At 36.7% G+C, this 21,752-nt stretch overlaps 2 protein-coding genes and 1 non-coding gene across 3 annotated transcripts; 2 read left to right on the forward strand and 1 right to left on the reverse strand.

Annotated features, from left to right (window-relative positions):
- The first annotated feature begins 922 nt into the window (after positions 1-922).
- Positions 923-5,320, forward strand: LOC145607954 (uncharacterized). The gene is made up of 5 exons (XM_081663548.1): positions 923-1,376; positions 1,888-2,168; positions 2,817-3,116; positions 3,223-3,552; positions 4,272-5,320. Exons 1-5 carry the CDS (start codon positions 1,205-1,207, stop codon positions 5,085-5,087), a joined length of 1,899 nt encoding a protein of 632 aa, XP_081519674.1. The 5' UTR covers positions 923-1,204; the 3' UTR covers positions 5,088-5,320.
- A 1,531-nt stretch (positions 5,321-6,851) lies between these two features.
- LOC145608027 (bifunctional aspartokinase/homoserine dehydrogenase 1, chloroplastic-like) lies at positions 6,852-16,048 on the forward strand. The gene is made up of 18 exons (XM_081663632.1): positions 6,852-7,103; positions 7,883-7,950; positions 8,079-8,453; positions 8,865-8,953; positions 9,050-9,353; positions 9,446-9,498; positions 9,698-9,906; positions 9,998-10,085; positions 10,305-10,418; positions 10,527-10,625; positions 10,781-10,975; positions 11,100-11,182; positions 12,346-12,571; positions 12,986-13,131; positions 13,315-13,450; positions 14,344-14,427; positions 15,381-15,473; positions 15,605-16,048. The coding sequence occupies exons 1-18, from the start codon at positions 6,949-6,951 to the stop codon at positions 15,848-15,850; spliced, it is 2,763 nt and encodes a 920-aa protein (XP_081519758.1). The 5' UTR covers positions 6,852-6,948; the 3' UTR covers positions 15,851-16,048.
- Positions 16,049-16,409: 361 nt separating this feature from the next.
- TRNAM-CAU (transfer RNA methionine (anticodon CAU)) lies at positions 16,410-16,497 on the reverse strand. The gene is given in 2 exon segments: positions 16,410-16,445; positions 16,460-16,497. It is a non-coding gene; the product is annotated as a tRNA-Met (tRNA).
- Between the last annotated feature and the right edge of the window lie 5,255 nt (positions 16,498-21,752).

Genomic DNA, 21,752 nt, shown 5'->3' on the forward strand with positions numbered 1-21,752 from the left:
AGGTCATGAAACAGGTGTAATTATAAATGAGAGATATTACATTATAAACATGCCATGAATTCATTGGTTGTATTAACATGTAGACAGCTAGAAAGTGTGTGACATGAATCCAATAACTGAAATCTCACATTTTATAACAAGTGAGAAAAAATAAATAACGCGGCATGAACCCATTGGCTGAATTAACTGGTAGAAAGACTTAATGTGACATTGATCAGTTGAGATATGTGACAATATTGATCAGTTGAGATTGCAATCTCAATTCATAAACCATGTGAAGAAAAGAGAATTATTGCTGGCAAAAACAACTGCTATGAATCAATTGGCTGTATTAACTTGAATTAGTAATAAGCTGACAGATGTTAAAAATACATTAATTGTAATCTTGATGTCACACCACAAGCGGGAGAAATAGGAAAGATTACTACGTGTCATTTTTTAAGTGGTTAAAAAACGTGGCAGTAAGAAATCAGAAAGATCACAGCAGTTTCAAAATCAACTTTAGTATAAATAAAGGCCATTACTATGTGTGTAAATTACTCATATTTGCTTCATATTCTACTCATACACACAGAGTAATTCTTATAGCTGCCTGTACTAAAACCGATAAAGGTAATTTTCTTCAATTTTTCTTTGACCATTATTCTATGTTTAATTGCTCATAATGTTTTTTTTCTTCTTCTACTCATACATACAGAGCAACTCTTAAAGAATAAAGATGCGTTACATGCGTATATATATACCGATAAAGGTAATTTTCTTTGATTTTTCTTTTATACACCAAGTAGTAGACTACTAGAAATCTAGAATGAGTGAGGGGCGAAAATGGAGTTTCACATAAGTGATTAACGCGGCTGAGTGGACGCGGGATATACGAGAGAAAATCTATTTTTTCATTTCCATAAATTGATAAATTGACTCACTTTCTCTTTCTTCCTTTCCCTTTATTCACCTGTGTAAGCAAACTCCTCCATTCTCTCTCCTCACTTCGCTACTACCCTTCTCCTTTCATTGATTGATTCCCAGAATTTTCTTGCTACTGATTCAGTAAAAAAATCCCAAAAAAACCCATTTAAAAACAGCAAAAATACCCAAAAAAAAAAAAAAACCAGATTTTTTTTTTTTTACTTCTTCAATGCTTAATTTCCATGGTTTGTTTTTGAGCTGATAAAGTTTGAGTGTTTAGGTTGGAAGAAGAAGAAAGATGGGAGCTTTGGCTATGCCTTTTGATACGTTACCGCTTGGGTTTAGGTTTAAACCGACGGATTTGGAGTTGATTGATCATTATCTTAGGCAGAAGATTAATGGCAAAGAAAGTGTTGTCGCTTGCATCAAAGAAGTTGATATTTGCAGGGTTGAGCCTTGGGATCTGCCTGGTAATAGTTTATTTTTTTGATTATTTATATTTTTGATTTTTTTTTTTTTTGTGTGTAATTATTGGTGTTTGATTTGGTGGGTATTTGATAAATGCTGTGATTTTTGTTGGGTTTTTGGGGATTGATGTGAATTTGGGTTTTTGAGTGTTAAATTATTGAATTTTCAAGTTGTTCAATTTTGGATTGTTTGTCAATGATCTGGTGTTTGATGAATTGGGGATAATTTGTGAAATGGGGAATTAGGGTTTTGTAATGATGATTATGAACTGTTTGTTGACTTCGACAGATTTGTTAAAACAATTTGTTTTGTTGGATTCGGGATTAATTTGGTTTATTTAGGTGAACTGTAGTAGTATTTTTTGTTGATCATGGATATAGGCTTCGGTTCATGAATATCATGATGTAATTTTTGTTGTTTGATTCCTAATTAGTTCCAACTTCCAAATTCATGTGATTTGTTTATGAAGTTTTTGCTGATTATTGTGTTTTGTTTGTTGATGATGGGGTTCAGATTTGTCAGCTATTAAAACGAATGATCATGAATGGTTCTTCTTTTGTCCTCGTGACCGGAAGTACCCGAATGGTCAAAGGTCGAATCGAGCTACTGAAGCTGGCTACTGGAAGGCCACTGGTAAGGACAGGACCATCAAGTCGAAGAAAAAGGGCTTAATTGGTATGAAGAAGACCCTTGTGTTCTATACAGGGCGAGCTCCCAAGGGGCAGCGTACCAGTTGGGTTATCCATGAGTATCGCACTACCCTGCCGGAGCTCGATGGCACAAACCCAGGACAGGTATATTTAAATTCCCTTGCGCTATGGATTTGTATGCTAATTCACTTAATTCTTGTTTCAATTTTAAGTCTCAAGGAATGTTTTCATGCTTTTTGCCTCTTCCTAGACTGCCTGTGCTAATATGAGGATGTGTTTTTGTTGGATTTTGGGGGGAGGGAATTCGTAGTATGCATAATTGCATATCATATTATCACATTAGAGAATCCTGATGTCTGGATTTTTTTGTTTCATGATATCATATTATTGGGATATCAATGTGACTTTCATTGCTTGTGCACTTAGCCTAAGACTCTTTAGAACTTCTGATGTAAGTTAAAAAAAAAAAAATCTTCCGTAATTTTTGTCCTGCTTAATTGCTATGTCTTTTCTGAATCATTTGGTTTGCGCTCGAGTTAGAATGCCTAGAAAACATCCATGGTGCTTTTAGACACTGTTTAATTACTCCAGGATGTTGTTTCTCGATTTAGTACAGCAATTAGGACACAGAATGAAAAATGACTAGTCTTCTTTCTTGAGGAATTTACTATGTATTTTCAGTGATAGTGTTCATTGAGTGATTACCTCTTCTGATCTTGCAATTTTGGATTCCCGATGTTTCACTTTTGACACAATAATTGACTTTTTTCCCCTAATATATTCCTCTCACAGGGGGCTTTTGTTCTCTGCCGCTTATTTAAGAAAGCTGATGATTTGAAGCCAGATGATAATGATGATGGTTCCCATACTGATGAAGTTGAAACAAACATTTGCTCACCTAATCCAACTAATATCACACAGGAAGACATTCAGTCAGGGCCAGCAGTTTATCAGGCTTCTCCCTTGTCTGTTGAGCAAAGTGTAGAGCAACAATTGATATCTGAGACTTGTGTAATCAAAACTTGTGATAGTATAACATCTGAGACGGTGTTTCCTAATCGCCCTCGGGTGAATGAAGAAAAAGTGCATGAGGTGAGTATATCAATAAATTCCTTGTTATAATCTATTTCTATTTGCACACCATAGATTACTGGGATTAACTTTTTGTCCTCTTGTGCTGTTTTGTGTTGCTTGTTAGGTGGATTCCCATATCAACGAACCATATAGATTCAATGATTCCCCGGATTCGTACTATACATGGCAGTCGATGCAGATGAACCAGGAACCAGTTGGCATGGAAGACATTTTCCCTGCAGATTTTGGTGATGTTCATAATGGATTGCACCTACAGGACATCTATGGAACATTAGGAGCTTCTGGCTACATGGGTTCTGTTATAAATCAAGATGCACTCTTCTATGAGGAACCCCAAGGGGATCCATTTGCTGAAAGTGACATGTGTAAGAATTCATCTGTCAAGGAGAGTGGATCATGTAGCGGGTCTGATGTTGAAGTAGCCCAGCTGAAGGTAGATATCTTGCTAGCTACCATTGATCATAATTCTTGAATTTTTAACAGCAATGAACCTGGTCAGGGGATTGATTGCAAAGTCAAACTACTGGCTTGGATTCTTAACTAAATGATTTTAATAACTTCAATGATAAAATGTATAAAATTCCTAATATTTTAGACCACTAGTCTTCTGTATCTAACAGATTGTAGGTAAATTGAGTGAAAATAATAAGAGGGAGCGATAGTATTAGTGGGAATCAATAAATTGGGGAAAATATCAAATTTTCTTTTTGCTGCCCAAATGGAGCCTGCTCTAGTATTCTGTTCAGAAATAGGTCTGAGATTGAGAATGAGATTCCTTAATAAGCATATACTTTGTTCTAAGAACCAACACCTGGTTTGTCTATGTCTCTTCTGGAGTCAACAGTCAATTATTAATACAATTGCTTGTGTGCCCATCCCACCAAGGTGCATTGGTGTGTTACTGGCTTACTGGAGCCACCTCATTTCACTTATAAGACTGATTATTGTTTAGACCCCCTTTTGCGGTGTTATCACTTGGCGGATTGGCTGCTTGGTCACTAAGTTTTTGTTTGGTGTGTAACATGCTTGCCTAGCATAGGATCTCAGTGAGTCAGTGGTGTTTGTACTGTATGCAGTTCGTTTTGTATTTGTCATGACAATCTATGTGGTGGTTGTGGATGAATTTACTGATATTGCTATCTTGTTGTGCAGCATGATGTAGGATCTATTGGATGCATTACTAGTGACAAGAATTATAATGAACCAGAGCGCTACAAAGAACTTATACAGAATTACCCATTAGCTGATGATGATAGAATCTTTGACGATGATGTTCTATATCGGTTCCTTGGCGATACTAGCACTGTACAGCCAAATAATTGTCCCCCAACACTTGTTAGCAGCAGCTGTATGAAGACTGAAGATAATCAAATTGGTGGAACTAATGCAATCACGATAAGGTCTCGTGCCTGTAATAGGCAATTTCCGCCTTCTAATAATTTTGCAGGCCAAGGAACTGCAAATAGAAGATTACGCTTACAAACTTTTAAGGGTGAAGATTCAGACTCAACTGTCACTGAGGAAATAGCTCCTCATGAGGATTTTATCTGCTTAGCAGATCTTGCTGAAAATTCTGTTGCAGCAGATGGAAATGAACCATGCTTGGATGATGTCGAAGTTGTTGAAACCGGAATCAAGATAAGAACCCATCTTCAGAGATCTCAGCCGAGTGCAGCTAATTCTGTTGAGCAGGGGACTGCTAAGAGGAGAATCCGCCTGCAGAAGCGATATACTTCCATCGCTGAGGCGGACACGTTTAAACCATCCGTTACTGAGATTAGGAGCTTGTCAGAGGAAGTTTGTGAGAAGCAATGTGCTGACAATTCTGAAGGCAGAGCTGAAAAAAATCATAGTAAATTTAAGAGGTCAGCACCCGTGCTTATGATTAAGGTAGTTATTGTTGTTTTCTTGTTCATGGCTTGCTTTGGCCTATGGATAGCTCGGAGTGTTTTTCTACTGTCGAGCTGAGTTTTGTATACGAGTGACCCTCATTTTTAACTGCTTATTTAGGGTAAGAGGGGTTAGAGGGGCCCTAGTACAGGTTCTAGACTGGGTTGTGTTTAGGCTACCCCTTTGGTTTTAGAGTATCAGAGTTAGCTTGCTGATCTATATGTATAATCATATGACAAAACTCTTAAAAAGGTTTTTTTTGTTTTTGTATATTTGCTAGTTTCATTATAATCTTCTTGGATGTTATATCACCCACTCCTCTTAGTATATTTCATTTTTAGTAACATAGGTCTTTATTTCATATATTGCAAGAGCTGGAGATACTTTGATTAGTCTCGACTTTCTTGATATATCTTGCTTATCATAACTATGAAGGGTGGTGGAAATAAACCAATAAATATACATAGATTTTATTATTCGATCCCCACAAGGCCACACCTAGCAAGTGACTATAGACCTTGATAATGGTATCCAATATTGTATGGAGTATTCATGTTCAACCATCAGCGAGGATGACTTAAGGTCGAAGCTGAGAGCTTGAAGATTACTCTAGTCGTGGTTCGTGGCTTCGTGCGCTGTTGAACTCGAGCTTGGACTTCTAATGGAAGATGTTTGTAAACCTTTTTTTACCCTTTTTTTAATTGGTATGTTTTTCCTTCCTCAAAACACATACATTTTTTTTCCCCTTCAATTTTGCTATACTCCGTAGTGGCTATCGTCGACCTTTTATTAGACGGTAAACTCCTAATTTTTGGTTTATTTACTACGGAGTACAGTAAGTTTCTTTTCTTAAAAAATTTATTTTCATTATAAACCTCTATTATCTCGCAATATTGGAGAGTTTTCCTATCAATGTTGGGGTTATATTTATTAATAATTTGAGTTTTATCTATTGTCTTATGAAAGTTTGGACTAATGTTATTTAATCTTGCAGGATAAATTGATTCATTGATGAGGATTTGTGCGATGTAGCGACATAGCTCAATTCTACTTCTACGATCAATTACATCAAATTTCGTTCAATTTCAACTACAATATTTTGAAAGATCCCTTGTAGAAGATACATCAAACAACGATCTGAAAGAGGGATTCAACAACGCTAGACTCATTGACAACGACCGTGGTTTTGCTTTACTAGAACACATGTGATCCAACCAAGTTTGTATTAGGCTATTAGCTAGTTTCATTTCTCTTGTAAATTAGGAAAAATTGATACTGAGTATATGAGTATGCAAACAAAATTAGGAAAAATTGATACAAATAAAGGTGGGAACGAGATGTGCTAGTCCACTACTTGCTCAAGCGAGTTGCCCTTATAACGGACCAAGAAAAAGATGTATTGTACGAGTTTGTGTTGATCTTTAAAAAAACGGAGCTCATGCAAGGGTTGCTCTACATATTGTAAATTGTCAACACACCCCTATATAATTTTTAGTAATTTTATTAGTAAATTGATGAAAAAAAAGGGCCCGACTTGCTGGTCATCCTATTATGATTGTGCCAAACTCATACTAATAATATTTATACACGATAGATTCATAACATATCAGCATATCTCTCATAACGTATCGGGATTATAATGGACTTTTATCGTGTCAGATTATTGTCGTACTTGTCCAACACTCCAACCCGCTCTATGCCCAACTCTAATAAGGACAAAGTATTTAGTAAACTCACTCAATGCCCCTTAACTCCATCGAATAGCTTTATACCTCACCATATTGGTCCCATTTGGACTCATTCCCATAATTAAATTACAAGTACTCATGCTATAATTAAGAGTACTAATAAGTGATTGTTTGGATTTGTTGGCCACCATCAATCACAACACACAGAGAAACGCAGCCGTCTAAAACCCCAAACCCACCAACACTCAGTCATGGTGGTTTCTTCCTCGATTTCTCCAGTTTCCTCCTCTAATGGCGTCTTCTCCAACACATTGTCTCGCTCCGATATCAACCTTTCCAGATTCTCTCTCCCTTCTTCTACTCGTCCTTCTCTTTTCTCTCTCCTCCACCCTTCTCCTCTCTCCAGGTTCTTTCATTTCTCTTCCGTCTTTTTTTTTTTTCCTTTGATTTTGATTTTGATCTTGATTTGAATTTTATATTCTTTGATTATGTTTTCGTGAATTTGTTGAAATTGTATTGTTTTGAGCTTGTTTTTTTATGATTTAAATTCATCGATTTATTAATTAATTAATTGAGTGGTTAAAGTCGCTTTTGAAATGCCGAATTTGGTGGTGGAATCTGCTTTTTGATTGATAATGTATGAATATTCTGTTGTCAGATATTTTTCATTTTACTGTTTTAATCGTTATTTCTACTTTCTGTAGTTTGACATTGATGTTTTAATCAAATGAAATTGAACATTGTTTTCTATAATTAAGTGTGTGATTCAGAAGAATTTAGAATGGAGATGTTAAACAACATTAAATTTGTTTATGAAATGGTTAAAAAAATTATTTTGGAAAAGTAATCAAACTTCAAACTTAGCCCATTTTTGCTAGAATTAGGGGTGTGGTTGCTCGCCTCGGGAATTTTATTGATTTTCCATGGATTAATGAGTAATGCCTTGTTCGATTAGCTGGATTTTACGAATTGGATTTGCTAAATTGAAATGGTTTTCGAATGTATTGATTCGACTTTTGTTGATTAATTACGATGAATTTTTGCTAAAGGTGATTTTTACAGTTTTATAAAGGGTTTAATTGTTGTTAGGATGGCCTGGCATATTTAAACTATGGACTCTATGAAATCTGAACTCTTGAAAATGTGCTGAGTGATTTTGTTCTGATGATTTTTTGTGTTTTTCAGAAGGACTTTGGTATCACAATGGGGAAAGCGGTGGCAATATCCTGGTTTCGTCCATGCCTCTACCAAAGGTTAATCACATTCCTTAGTAGAATAGTAGTAATAGACTAATAGCTGCAGCAATGAACTAGTTTACTTTAAGTAACTTGGCTTGATGATGTACAACTTTCTCATTGGTGTTACTCATACATTGTTGCAGCTGCTTCTTTAGAGGCTGTGGTTGAAAAGGTTGAGTTGCCTAAAGGTGACATGTGGTCTGTTCATAAATTTGGTGGGACTTGTGTTGGATGCCCCGACAGAATAAAGAGTGTTGCAGAAATAGTTGTGAAAGACGTATCTGAGAGGAAGTTGGTGGTTGTATCTGCCATGTCGAAGGTGACTGACATGATGTATGACTTGATCAAGAGGGCACAATCGCGGGATGAGTCATTTCTGTCTGCGTTGGATGCTGTTTTAGAGAAACACACATCAACAGCAAAAGATATGTTGGAGGGAGATGACCTTCTTAGTTTCTTATCAAGGCTTCATGATGACATAAATAATCTTAAAGCTATGCTTCGTGCAATATACATAGGTATGAGTGAATCTTTCAGTTTCTAGGCTCTCTTGCATATGGTGAAAAGTCTAGAAACTGTATTAATGTATTATTTTACCTCGTTAGTTTTATGTGCTGTTTCTTGCATTTCAAAATTGGTATGACCTATTGGACTCATATAACCAACAATAAGTGGTATTCTTTCCGCTTAATGTGTTATTATTGTCCATGGTTGTGCACTTGTGCAGCGTATCTGGAAGAGCTTCACGAAACTTCTATTGGTGATACGATGTTTGTGATTTTAGTTGGATTGAAGTATGATATGTTTGAGTTTGACAGTGCCCTTACCTTTTATTAATTTAAATAACACTAGACTTTAGATGATACTCTCTGTATGCAAAATCTTATAAACCTAAATATCTGATTCTTATTTTCTGTAATCTTTCACAGCTGGTCATGCTACTGAATCATTCACTGATTTTGTCGTTGGATATGGAGAGTTGTGGTCTGCACAGATGCTTTCACTTGTCATCAAACAGGTTTTTCTATTGTTATTCTTTGTTTAGCTTATTATTAATTATGAGGTTATTATATTATTTCTAACCTTTTCTCTGGTTCCATTTCTCAATTCGCAGAAAGGATATGATTGTACATGGATGGATACCAGGGAAGTCCTTGTTGTAAATCCAACTAGTTCTAATCAAGTTGATCCAGATTTTCCCGAATCTGAAAGAAGACTTGACAAATGGTTCTCCAATAACCCATCAAGTATCATTATAGCAACTGGCTTTATAGCCACGACCCCTGATAACATTCCAACTACCCTTAAGAGGGACGGAAGTGACTTTTCTGCGGCTATAATGGGTGCTCTGTTAAGAGCTGGTCAAGTTACAATCTGGACAGATGTTGATGGTGTTTATAGTGCTGATCCGAGAAAAGGTCTGCACGTGTTCAGCTTAAATTTTTTTCCTTTTTCTGGGTCTTTTTATCCTAGCCATAATGCGCTCATGTTTGATATCAATTTGTTGCAGTGAGTGAAGCTGTGATACTCCACACATTGTCTTATCAAGAGGCTTGGGAGATGGTAAAGTTTTTAACTCATTAATTTTGTTACCGTGCTTGTAAAATATTGTGGTATAGTTAACAAAATTTGTGGCTTTTCTTTTCTTGAAGCTTTACAATAGAATGTTAGATACATATTTAACTCTTATTTACAGAGATATTGTCATTACCTAAAATTAAACATCCTTGGTATTTAAATTGTTAATTTAAATTGCCTGCAGTCATACTTTGGGGCTAATGTATTACATCCTCGGACAATCATTCCTGTGATGCGATATGACATTCCAATTGTAATAAGAAATGTATTCAACCTAGCTGCTCCTGGAACTAAGATATGTCGTCCTTCTGCTGACGAGAATGGCGAGCATATGCAGTCTCCCGTTAAAGGGTTTGCAACAATAGATAATCTGGCCCTTATAAATGTTGAGGGGTAAGATAATATTTGTCAATATGGCCTATCTCTATGTCCTTTTGTTTTGTTACTGTTCCCAATTAACTTGGACACAATTTGCGCTTGACAGTACTGGTATGGCTGGTGTTCCTGGTACTGCTAGTGCCATTTTTAGTACTGTGAAGGATGTAGGGGCTAATGTTATCATGATCTCTCAGGTACTTGGCCTTTGTTCTTTCTCTCCTCTCTAGGAATTTGTGAGGTTTAGATGTTTTTTTTTTTTTTTTTTTTTTATAATTTATGTTTTGGTCTTGGAAAAACATTGTCATTATCTCTTAGGCTCCATCCAGCTTATTAGTTATTATGGACTAGTGAGTAGGGAGATTTGGAGGCTACAAACTGAATGTGCTAGGTTCAAATGTTTATTAATAATGCAGGCAAGTAGTGAACATTCGGTGTGCTTTGCTGTCCCCGAGAAGGAAGTAAACTCCGTGGCTGAAGCTCTACGGTCTCGATTTAATCGAGCTTTAGATGCTGGACGTCTCTCACAGGTTCCTCAATTGCCGTTTTTGTCGTGTTTGCAACATGCTTGTCTGATAATTGTTTTGGTGGCTCGTTGCTCATAATGCTAATTTCTAAACTAATGGAACTCTTCTCAGGTTGCTATTATCCCAAATTGCAGCATTTTGGCAACAGTTGGGCAGAAAATGGCCAGTACACCTGGAGTCAGTGCCACTCTTTTTAATGCACTTGCAAAGGTTAGCAGATGCTAGTAATTTGTATATGAATGTCTCCTTACTATTCTTATCTTTCAATTCTATTAGTGAGGCTTTCATTTTTATGTCCTCTTCCCTATTTGTTTTTGAACATATATTGTGTAAAAACATCTGTGATTAGCTTGAATGTAATGCAGGCCAATATTAATATTCGTGCTATAGCACAAGGATGTTCTGAATACAACATTACTGTGGTAGTCAAAAGGGATGATTGTATTAAAGCCCTGAGGGCTGTTCATTCTAGATTTTATCTCTCAAGGACGACACTTTCTATGGGAATCATTGGGCCAGGCTTAATTGGGGCAACTCTGCTTGACCAACTTCGTGATCAGGTTAATTAATGTGAACACTTGCAAATTTTTTTTTCCCCTTTCTCTAGCCCTTTTTGTAAGAGTAAAGTCCGAAATTAGATGGAATTTCACTCTAGAATGTGGTTGTGGTTGATATATGTCGCAGACAGCTGAATTAAAGGAGAAGTTTAACATTGATTTGCGTGTTATGGGAATCACAAGCTCAAAGAAAATGCTTCTTTCTGATTCGTAAGTTTAATCTAATAATTCCCATCTCATTATTGGAATCTCATTCAATACTTTCACTTCATCTAATGGTGGTTGGAATGAGGGTTTCTTTGTACTTGTTTTTAGATTTCTGTTGAACCATAGGCAATAGTCCCTTTTTATTTTCTTATATATTTATTTGTACTCTGTTTTAGTGTGCCGGGGTGGGTGGGTTGGTTTGGGTACTTAGGTGGTGGGTCCATGAATTTCTATTCTGTTTAGCATGTGTAGACATTTAATTTCTTATCATTAGATGTATAGTCACTTGTTTGTTCTATTTGTTTGTGTGTGTGCCTGCACGATTGCATGCATGTGTGTCTGTGCATGCTCACCTTCCCAGCCCCCCAACCCAACAACCATGATCCGGGACTTGTGAATTGTTACATGATCCATGTTACATTGGTAAACTTGTGGGTGTTGTGGCCTACATTGACGAGAATAGATTCAATTCAATTTCTTTGTTCTGTTGTTGCTGCCTGGAATTTTCTGATACCATATGCGACGCCATAGTAGTTAATAAACTTACTGCTGTATTACTTACTCACTCCGATCCAAATTGTAAGTTGTTTTAGCTGATAATATTGCATTGTAAATAAATTGACATAAATTGAAAATATATCAATTTATACTTTTAAGTGTGTAACACATCACACTATGAGTCATATTTTTAAAAAGAAAAAAAAAATGCTGCTTTACAGTACCAATTCAAATTTTGCTAAATTAAACAAATTTGTTAATGTGTGAAGATTTCTAAAATAACTTAAATTATGGATCTGATAGGGTATTTATTAATGTAACATGGTCCTTTTATCCATTTTGTGGAACCGTTCGTACAACAAGCTATTGTACCCAGGCATGCTTTTTAGGAATTGCAAGCTTATTTTAAACTGAGGGTTTTTCCGATGTTTTTTAACTAGTATTTTTCCGAGGTTCTAGAATTTTGATGGTAGAATTTGTTGGATGGAAGGACATAGTTCAGATTATTTCTATAGACTATAGTGATTGCACTTCATATCTTCCGAGGGCATTGTCTTTTTGGTGAGCCATTATGTTTGCCTGTACCCTGTTTCAACCACGCAACCGTGTTTTTGTAGTTATTAAGAACCTTACAAGTTTCTTATTTCTATCCTCTTTCTCCATTGTAGGGGTATTGACTTGTCTAACTGGAAGGAGCAGCAAAGTGAGCAAGGGCAAGCTGCTGACATGCAGAAATTTGTTCAGCATGTCCATGGGAATCATTTTATCCCAAACACTGTGTTAGTTGATTGTACGGCTGACTCTTATATTGCAAGCCATTATTATGATTGGTTGCGTAAAGGAATTCATATAATTACTCCCAACAAGAAAGCAAATTCTGGACCTCTTGAACAGGTAAAAGATTTTCCTGTAGCTAAACTGCTGTTGTGCTGAACGGCCTTTTTAATGTCAATTTTGGGTATCGGTGATTGGGGATTTGTGGGTGTACATGGTTGACTGTTCGTTTTCTCGTGCACATCTTCTTCTGTAATATGGTTCCCCATCATCTTGTTCCTTTACTTGTTTTTATATAACTTTTTAGTGAAGATTGCCTTAAATGATTGTGGTTGCCTGGTTTCTATATCATAATTCATAATACATAGTGCAACATAGTCAGGCAGTTTTTTCGTCCAACAGATTATATTTTTCTTTAATACATTGCTTTTGGTTATTCTTTGCAAATTCATCTAAATCAAATTATTCAAACAATTTGTAAAATTGTAATGCTTGAATACTTGGCTAATAGCCTGTCTTACATAATCAATGTAGTATTTGAAGCTGAGATCTCTGCAACGACAATCATATACACATTACTTTTATGAAGCTACAGTTGGTGCGGGTCTTCCGATTATCAGTACTTTAAGAGGTCTTCTTGAAACCGGCGACAAAATATTGAGCATTGAGGGTATTTTCAGGTGAGTACTCGTGGTTCAACTGTTAGAATCAAAACTTCTTTATTGTTCTGTGCACCCCTGTGCCTCACAATGCGCTTGAGGAGCAAAAACAAGATTGAAGCTATCTCTTTAGGAAATTTAGCATTTGCTTCTTGCTCATTCTAATGTCTGTTTCTTGATTTTCATTACTTACTTTCATTGCAGTGGAACTTTAAGCTACATATTCAATAAGTTCAAAGGTGGAAGAAAATTCAGTGAGGTGGTGACTGAGGCAAAACAAGCTGGTTATACAGAGCCTGATCCTAGGGATGACCTCTCTGGAACAGATGTTGCTAGAAAGGTAAACACTAGTAATGTGAACGTAGTAAAACAAACCAGGCTACATACTGATCCATGGCTTCAAATTGCTAATGTGGCATATGGATACTGGTTATTCTGATTATTAATCAGTGAATGATTTATCTGAGCTAAATAATTTGGTATGTTCATTGAGGGGATCCACCAAAATTTGGTTGGGAATTTGCGATCTTGTATCTTTCAGAAATGGGGCTTATGCTGCAAAAAACCAAGCCCCCTGATTCTTGTCTCTCTTCTTTTTAGAAGCTAAATGACAAGTTCCATTAAAGGGTAATTAATTGTGCACTGGAAATCCTTGCATGGTTCACACTTCAAAGTGTCAACTGTGCTGAGCCTTCCTGATTCCTCTCAGGAGACAAGATAGCAGCTGCTTGTCCTAATTAGTAACTAGGAAGCATGGAAACTTCTGGACCTGAGGTTTCCCCATTTCCGAATCCCCTTCGATCTGTGGCTTTGAAGCCCAGAAATGGCTGGGAGTCTAACTTGAGGGGCTTTCCCGTCAATGAAACGTCTTTGTTTCTGTAACATTAGCTGTTTCCGAGCTAGATTGAGAAAATAATCTTTTCACAATTATAATGTGATACTGAAAGTCTGAAACCTGTTATATCCATCTTTTTGAGACATAAAGTTGCTGCGCTGTCCCTGTTTATCTTCATGATTGAGGACTTATCATGGGATTGAACTCTTCAGCATCTGAAAGTGTTACAAATGTAATACTATTGTAGATCTGTATCTAACTGAAAATAATCACTGTTTGTAAGGATCAACATGCTTAGGGTGGGTTATAGGAGAATTCAAGTTATTATTTTGCATACAGGCTCTTCTTGCTGTTATTAGCTCAGCAGTTTGTTTTCTTACAGAAGCTTTATGTGGCAGGTAATAATTCTAGCTAGAGAATGTGGAATGAAGCTTGAACTTTCCGATATACCTCCTGAAAGCCTTGTTCCAGAACCATTAAGAGTAAGTATCAACTTATTATTAGGCTATAGTTGGGCGTGGCTGGGTGAAATTCCAGGAGAAGTCATTGAACTTTTATTATTTAGGAAATTTTGCAAAAAACCACCTTTTAAATCTTGTTTTTTGCATTTAACCACCTTTTAAAAAAAATGTTGCAATAAACCACCAATTTTAAAAATTTTGTTGCAATTTACCACCAATTCAATGTAAAACAATTGATAAATTTGGCTAAAAAAGTGGTAATTTGCAACAAAATTTTTGAAATTAGTGGTCTTTTGCAACATTTTTTTTAAAAGGTGGTTATTTGCAAAAAACAAGATTTAAAAGGTGGTTTTTTGCAAAATTTCCTATTATTTATTATAGTACGTAGTATATCTTTTCCTGGTTTGTTTGTAAAAGAGAGACTGTTATTTCGTTAGGCACCTGAAAGGCTGAAAAGAATATCCTCAATGGTTGAAATGATTATTTTTGAAGCACAATACTGTCAATACCCAACCTTTCCCCTCTCTCTCACCCTCCATCTCCTTCTCCTCCCCCTTGCATTCCTTTCTGATTTTGAAGTCTATGAGCTGATTTCTATACTTCCTTCGTTTTTTAAGTGCATCACTTTTAAATTCACGGGCTCTTAGGCAATTTTTAGAGATGAGAGAGATAGAGGACCCATGTGATATGAGAGAGATGAGAGAGTTTATTAACTAAAAGGGAAAGCCCTGTCAAAAACAAAAAAACAAAAAGGAAAAGTGATGCATCTAAAAAAAGGGAGTTAATAAATAAAAACTCATTTATTATATTAAGCTAGAACCCAACACTGCTTAAGAATTAACTTGCAGCTCTGCTTGGAACAGTGGGGTGGTTCGAGTGGGGGGGGGGGGGGGGGGGGGGGGGTGGGGGGTGTATGGATCAGGTGGGGAGCATGTTTTAGCTGAATATGGTCTAACACCTGTATTTCTCTTCAGGCTATTGAATCAGCCGACGAATTCATGCAGCAGCTTCCTCACTTTGATGAAGACTGGGCTAAGAAATTGCAAGCCGCTGATGATGCTGGAGAGGTGAGTATTCATAGTTTTCATTCTTTATTAATTATGTATTACAAAATTATTAAGTTTCATATGAATTTTAGTTCTCACTCTTGCTTTTTTCACATTTTATACTTGCTGAAATTTGAAATTCATGTGTAAAGGTTCTAAGATACGTGGGAGTGGTGGATGTGACCGACGAAAAGGGACTTGTGAAGTTGAAGAGCTACAAGAAGGATCACCCGTTTGCTCAGCTCTCAGGGTCAGATAATATCATCTTATTTACCACTGAGCGGTACAAGGAGCAGCCTCTCATTGTTCGAGGCCCTGGTGCTGGAGCAGAAGTTACAGCTGGTGGAGTATTCAGTGACATTTTGCGCTTGGCCTCTTACCTTGGTGCTCCTTCATAATTGCCTGTATACTTAGTAGATTAGTTAGATGTTGTTTAGTTTGTAGCCTTGTGTTTCATCATCGCTTCTATAGTCACCTTCTCGAAAGGCCCAGTTTCTGGATTTTTGTGTTGTTAAAACTGTAGACTTATGTTGGATTTGCATGTATTCAAGTTGTAACTTATTTATCACCAATGAATAAGTACTAGGTTTACCTTTCGACTTTATTAATTATAAACATAACCTGTATAAGTTTTGACCATTAATAAGTTAGTAAAATTTTTTTACCCCATGTGTAATCACTAATCAGTGAGTTTTTGACAATAATTTAATACATTTTTAGAAGGCATTTGCAAGAAGATAATCGTTTCATTTTTATGAAATTTATGATTGAAGTTGACAAACTATGACCAAAAATGTTTGATGAATGATATGTCTATTTATCAAAGGGGCCACTTATAATGCAATAAATCATACCAAGTTAAAAATTTGGAAAACTCGAAAAGCTGGAAAAAGGAGTGCTAAAACTGCCTAAAAAGCTAAACAATTACGTGAGAAAAATTTTAAACAGGAAAAAATATGGGGTGAGAGAGGCTCGAACTCTCGACCTCAGGATTACTCAACGAAAGCTATGAGACCTACGCGCTAGCCAACTGCGCCACCACCCCTTACTGTTGCTTCATTCCTCCTTATATTTTATTAAACTTCATTTTGATTGTTTACTATTTTTTTAAAAAGATTGTTAACTAATTCAAAATTCTATAAATCTACTTTTTATTTTTTTAATTGGTAAAACTCATAGATACTCTCTCCATCCCTTGAAAAATGTTTTAATTTTCTTGGTTTTTGTCCCTGAGTTTACCTCTGGATTTTTTTCAATTAAATTGATATACATACTTTTTTTTTTTTTACAAAAAATCTAACCTTACTCCACAATTCCACATGCTAAAATATAAAGTCAAGTAACAACTTCATACACCACTTTCAAATATAAAAAATTTGCAGCAAATATTAAGAGAAAAAGGGAAGTTTGTTCAATCACGAATAAACTGTGAAAGTCATCATAGAAGAGGAGTGTTTTGGATGGCTGTTTGACAAATCCTTCCTCAATAAACTAATGTTCCTTATTTTATTCAGGCTCTATATTTTAGGTATTTAGGGCCTGTTATCATTGACTGAACTTAGAGCTGTTAATTCAGGTATTTAATTTGAGATTGGGAAGGGTCAAATTAGGTCTTGGGTTAAATCAGATCAGGTTATGTTGGGTCAATCTAGCTTCAGATCAGGTTTAGGTTCAGGTTGGGTCAATTTCAGTTCAAGTTATAGGTCACTAGTTTCATCCCATTGTTCGAGTACAGGCTGGTTTCAGATCTTTGTTCGTTAAGGTCGGGTTCTCGAGTCGAGTCAGTTTTTGACAACTCTAGCTACAATCCACACTTTTTGAGGAAATTTTGAGGTTACAGGGCCCGGTGGAAAAAAGTGTTGAGACCTTAGGGGATATATTTCGGTGTCATATAATGCCATTTGAAACCATATATGATCATTATATGTTGTCATAAACGTCCATGGTAGGCTTGAGTTTACAAAATCAATACAAGTTGTGAACGGGTAAAATGGCCTTTTAAGGGAATATATTGGATGGTTCCACCGACCCAATTGGATTCCCGGAAGGTATTACGGACCATGGTACACATCTCAGCAATTTTTATTTTTGGGTGAAAAAAGGTCAAAAAATTACAAAATTGAATGCTATAATCCACGCTTTTTTAGGAAAATTTGAGGTTCAAGGGACTGTGGCGAAAAGCCTTGAGACCTAAGGGATACATCACGGGGTCATATAATGCCATTTTAAACCATATATGATCATTATATGTAGTTAAAAACGTCCATGGTAGGCTTGAGTCTACAAAATAAGTGCAAGTTGCAAACGCGTAAAATTACTGTTTATGGGCATATTGGTTGGTTCCACCGACCTAATTGGACTCTTGGAGAGTATTAGGGATCATGGTAAACATCTCAGCAATTTTTATTTCCGGGCGAAAAAAGGTCAAAAAAATCAAAATTGAAGGCTATAATCCACGCTTTTTTAGGAAAATTTGAGGTTTCGTGGCCCGGTGGCAAAAATACTTGAAACCCTAAGAGATACATCTCGGGGTTATATAATGCCGTTTGAAACCATATATGATCATTATACGTTGTCATAAACGTCCGTGGTAGGCTTGAGTTTACGAAATCACTACAAGTTGTGTACGGGTAAAATGGCCGCTCAAGGGCATATTGGATGGTTCCACCGACCCAATTTGACTCCTGGATGATATTAGGGACCATGGTAAACATCTCGGCAATTTTTATTTCCGGGCGAAAAAAAGTTAAAAAGTTACAAAATTGAAGACTATAATCCACGCTTTTTGAGGAATTTTGAGGTTTCGGGGCCCGGTGGCGAAATGCCTTGAGACCCTAAAGGATACATCTCAGGGTCATATAATTCAGTTTGAAGCTATATATGATCATTATATGTTGTCATAAACGTCCGTAGTAGGCTTGAGTTTACGAAATCACTTCAAGTTGTGAAAACAAGTAAAATGACTGTTTAAGGGCATATTGGATGGTTCTACCGACTCAATTGGACTCTTGGAAGGTATTAGGGACTATGGTTAACATTTCGGCAATTTTTATTTACAGGTGAAAAAAGGGTAAAAAATTACAAAATTGAAGGCTATAATCCACGCTTTTTGAGGAAATTTTGAGGTTTCGGGGCACGGTGGCGAAAAACCTTGAAACCCTAAGGGATACATCTCGCGGTCATATAATGCCGTTTGTAACCATATATAATCATTATATGTTGTCATAAACATCCGTGGTAGGCTTGAGTTTACGAAATCAGTGCAAGTTGCGAACGCGTAAAATAACCGTTTAAGGGCATATTGGTTGGTTACGCCGACCCATTTTGACTTCCGGAGGATATAAGTGACCTTGGTAAACATCTTGGTATTTTTTATTTTCCGGCGAAAAAAGATAAAAAAAGGTACAAAATTAAAGGCTATAATCCACGTTTTTTTAGGAATTTTGAGGTTTTGGGGTCCGGTGGCGAAAAACCTTAAGACCCTAAGGGATACATCTCAGGGTTATATAATGTGTTGTTTGAAACCATATATGTTGTCATAAACGTTTGTGGTAGGCTAGAGTTTAAGAAATCATTGCTAGTTGTAAACGGGTAAAATGACCATGTAAGGGCATATTAAATGTTTCCACCGACCCAATGTGACTCCCGGATCGGAGACCGTGGTAAACATCTCGACAATATTTATTTTTGGACGAAAAAAGGTCAAAAAATTAAAATTGAAAGCTATAATCCACGCTTTCTAGGAAAATTTGAGGTTTCGAGCCTAATGGCGAAAAAACCTTGAAACCCTTAGGGATACATCTCGGGGTTATATAATGTCGTTTGAAACCATATATGATCGTTATATGTTGTCATAAATGTTCGTGGTATGCTTGAGTTTACGAAATGACTGCAAATTGTGAACAGGTAAAATGACCGTTTAACGGCATACTGGATGGTTCCACCGACCCAATTTGACTACCAAAGGATATTAGGGACCATGGCAAACATTACGGCAATTTTATTTGCGGGCCAAAAAGGGTAAAAAAATTACAAAATTGAAGGCTATAATCCACGCTTTTAGAGGAATTTTGAGGTTTCGGGGCCCAGTGGCGAAAAGCCTTGAGACCCTAAGGAATACATCTCGGGGTCATATAATTCCGTTTGAAACCATATATGATCATTATATGTTGTCATAAACGTCCGTGGTAGCCTTGAGTTTACTATATCACTGGAAATTGTGATCAGGTAAAATGACCGTTTAATGGCATACTGGATGGTTCCACCGAACCAATTTACACTCGGAGGATATTAGTGACTATGGTAAACAACTCGGCAATTTTTATTTCTAGGTGAAAAAGGTCAAAAATTACAAATTTGAAGGCCATAATCTATGGTTTTTGAGAAAATTTTGAGGTTTCGGGGCACGGTGGCGAAAAGGCTGGAAACCCTAAAGGATACATCTCGGAGTCATATAATTCCATTTGAAACCATATATGATCACTATATGTTGTCATACACGTCCGTGGTAGCCTTGAGTTTACGAAATCACTTCAAATTGTGATTAGGTAAAATGACCATTTAAGGGCATACTGGATGGTTCTACCGAACCAATTTGACACCCGGAGGATATTAGGGACCATGGTAAACATCTCGGCAATTTTTATTTTCGGGCGAAAAAAGGTCAAAAAATTACAAAATTGAAGTATATAATTCATGGTTTTGGAGGAATTTTGAGGTTTCGGGGCCCGTTGGCGAAAAACCTTGAGACCCTAAGGGATACATCTCGGGGTCATATAATTTCGTTTGAAACCATATATGATCATTATATGTTGTCATAAACGTCCATGGTAGGCTTGAGTTTACGAAATCACTTCAAGTTATGAACGGGTAAAATGACCGTTTTAGGGCATATTGGTTGTTTCCACCGACCCAATTGGACTCTTGGAGGGTATTAGGGAGCATGGTTAACATCTCGGCAATTTTTATTTACGGGCGAAAAAAGGTCAAAAAATTACAAAAATTGAAGGTTATAATACACGCTTTTTGAGGAAATTTTGAGACTTCAGGGTACGGTGGCGAAAAGCTTAAGGGATATATCTCGAGATCATATAATGTCGTTTGAAACCATATATGATCATTATATGTTGTCATAAACGTCCGTGGTAGACTTGAGTTTACTGAATCACTACAAGTTGTGAACGGGTAAAATGACCGTTTAAGGGCATATTGGATGGTTCCACCGACCCAATTGGACTTTTGGAGGGTATTAGGGACCATGGTAAACATTTCGGCAATTTTTATTTTCGGGCGAAAAAAGGTCAAAAAATTACAAAATTGAAGGCTATAATCCACGCTTTTTAAGGTAATTTTGAGGTTTTGGGGCCCGGTGGCAAAAAGTCTTTAAACCTTATGGTATACATCTCGGGGTCATATAATTCCATTTGAAACCATATATGATCAATATATGTTGTCATAAACGTCTGTGATAGGCTTGATTTTACGAAATCACTTCAAGTTATGAATGGGTAAAATGACTGTTTAAGGGCATATTCGATGGTTCCACTGATCCAATTGGACTCTTTGAGGGTATTAGGGACCATGGTAAACATCTCGGCAATTTTTATTTCCGGGCGAAAAAAGGTCAAAAAATTACAAAATTGATGCCTATAATCCACGCTTTTTAAGGTTATTTTGAGGTTTTGGGGCCCGGTGGCGAAAAGTGGCAAAATTGAAGGCTATAATCCACCCCATTGTTCGAGTAGAGGCTGGGTTCAGTTCATTGTCGGTTAAGGTCGGGTCCTTGGGTCGGGTCAGTTTTTGACAGCTTTAGAGTGTCAATACTTTTCTCCACCGGCCCTCAAAACCTCTAAAATTCCTCAAAAACTGTGGATTATATAGCCTTCAATATTGTAGTTTTTTGTCCTTTGATCGCCCAGAAATAAAAATTTCTGAGATGTTTACCATGGTCCCCAATACCCTCCGAGAGTTTAATTGGGTGGGTGGAACCATCCAATTTGCTTTTAAATGGTCATTTTACTCGTTTTGTACATGCCTCTTGTATTGGCTATAAGTTCTAACGGGGCCTTTACATTGCCAGATAATGGTCATATATGGGTCCACACAATATTATATGATCCCGGGATTCATCCCGTAGTGTTCCGTGAAATTCCAACACCAGCTCTCGACACCTCCTAAATAGCTCCGATTTCGTGTATTATAGTATAGTTGTCGATTTGGGTATTCAAGTCAGATTTGGGTTGGTCAAATCTCATCTCGGGTTAGATTAGGATCTGATTATGTCAGGTCAATCTAGCCTCA

This window comes from Chenopodium album, chromosome 23 (genome assembly GCF_948465745.1).
Source record: "Chenopodium album chromosome 23, dcCheAlbu1.1, whole genome shotgun sequence".
NCBI classification, from domain to species: domain Eukaryota; kingdom Viridiplantae; phylum Streptophyta; class Magnoliopsida; order Caryophyllales; family Amaranthaceae; genus Chenopodium; species Chenopodium album.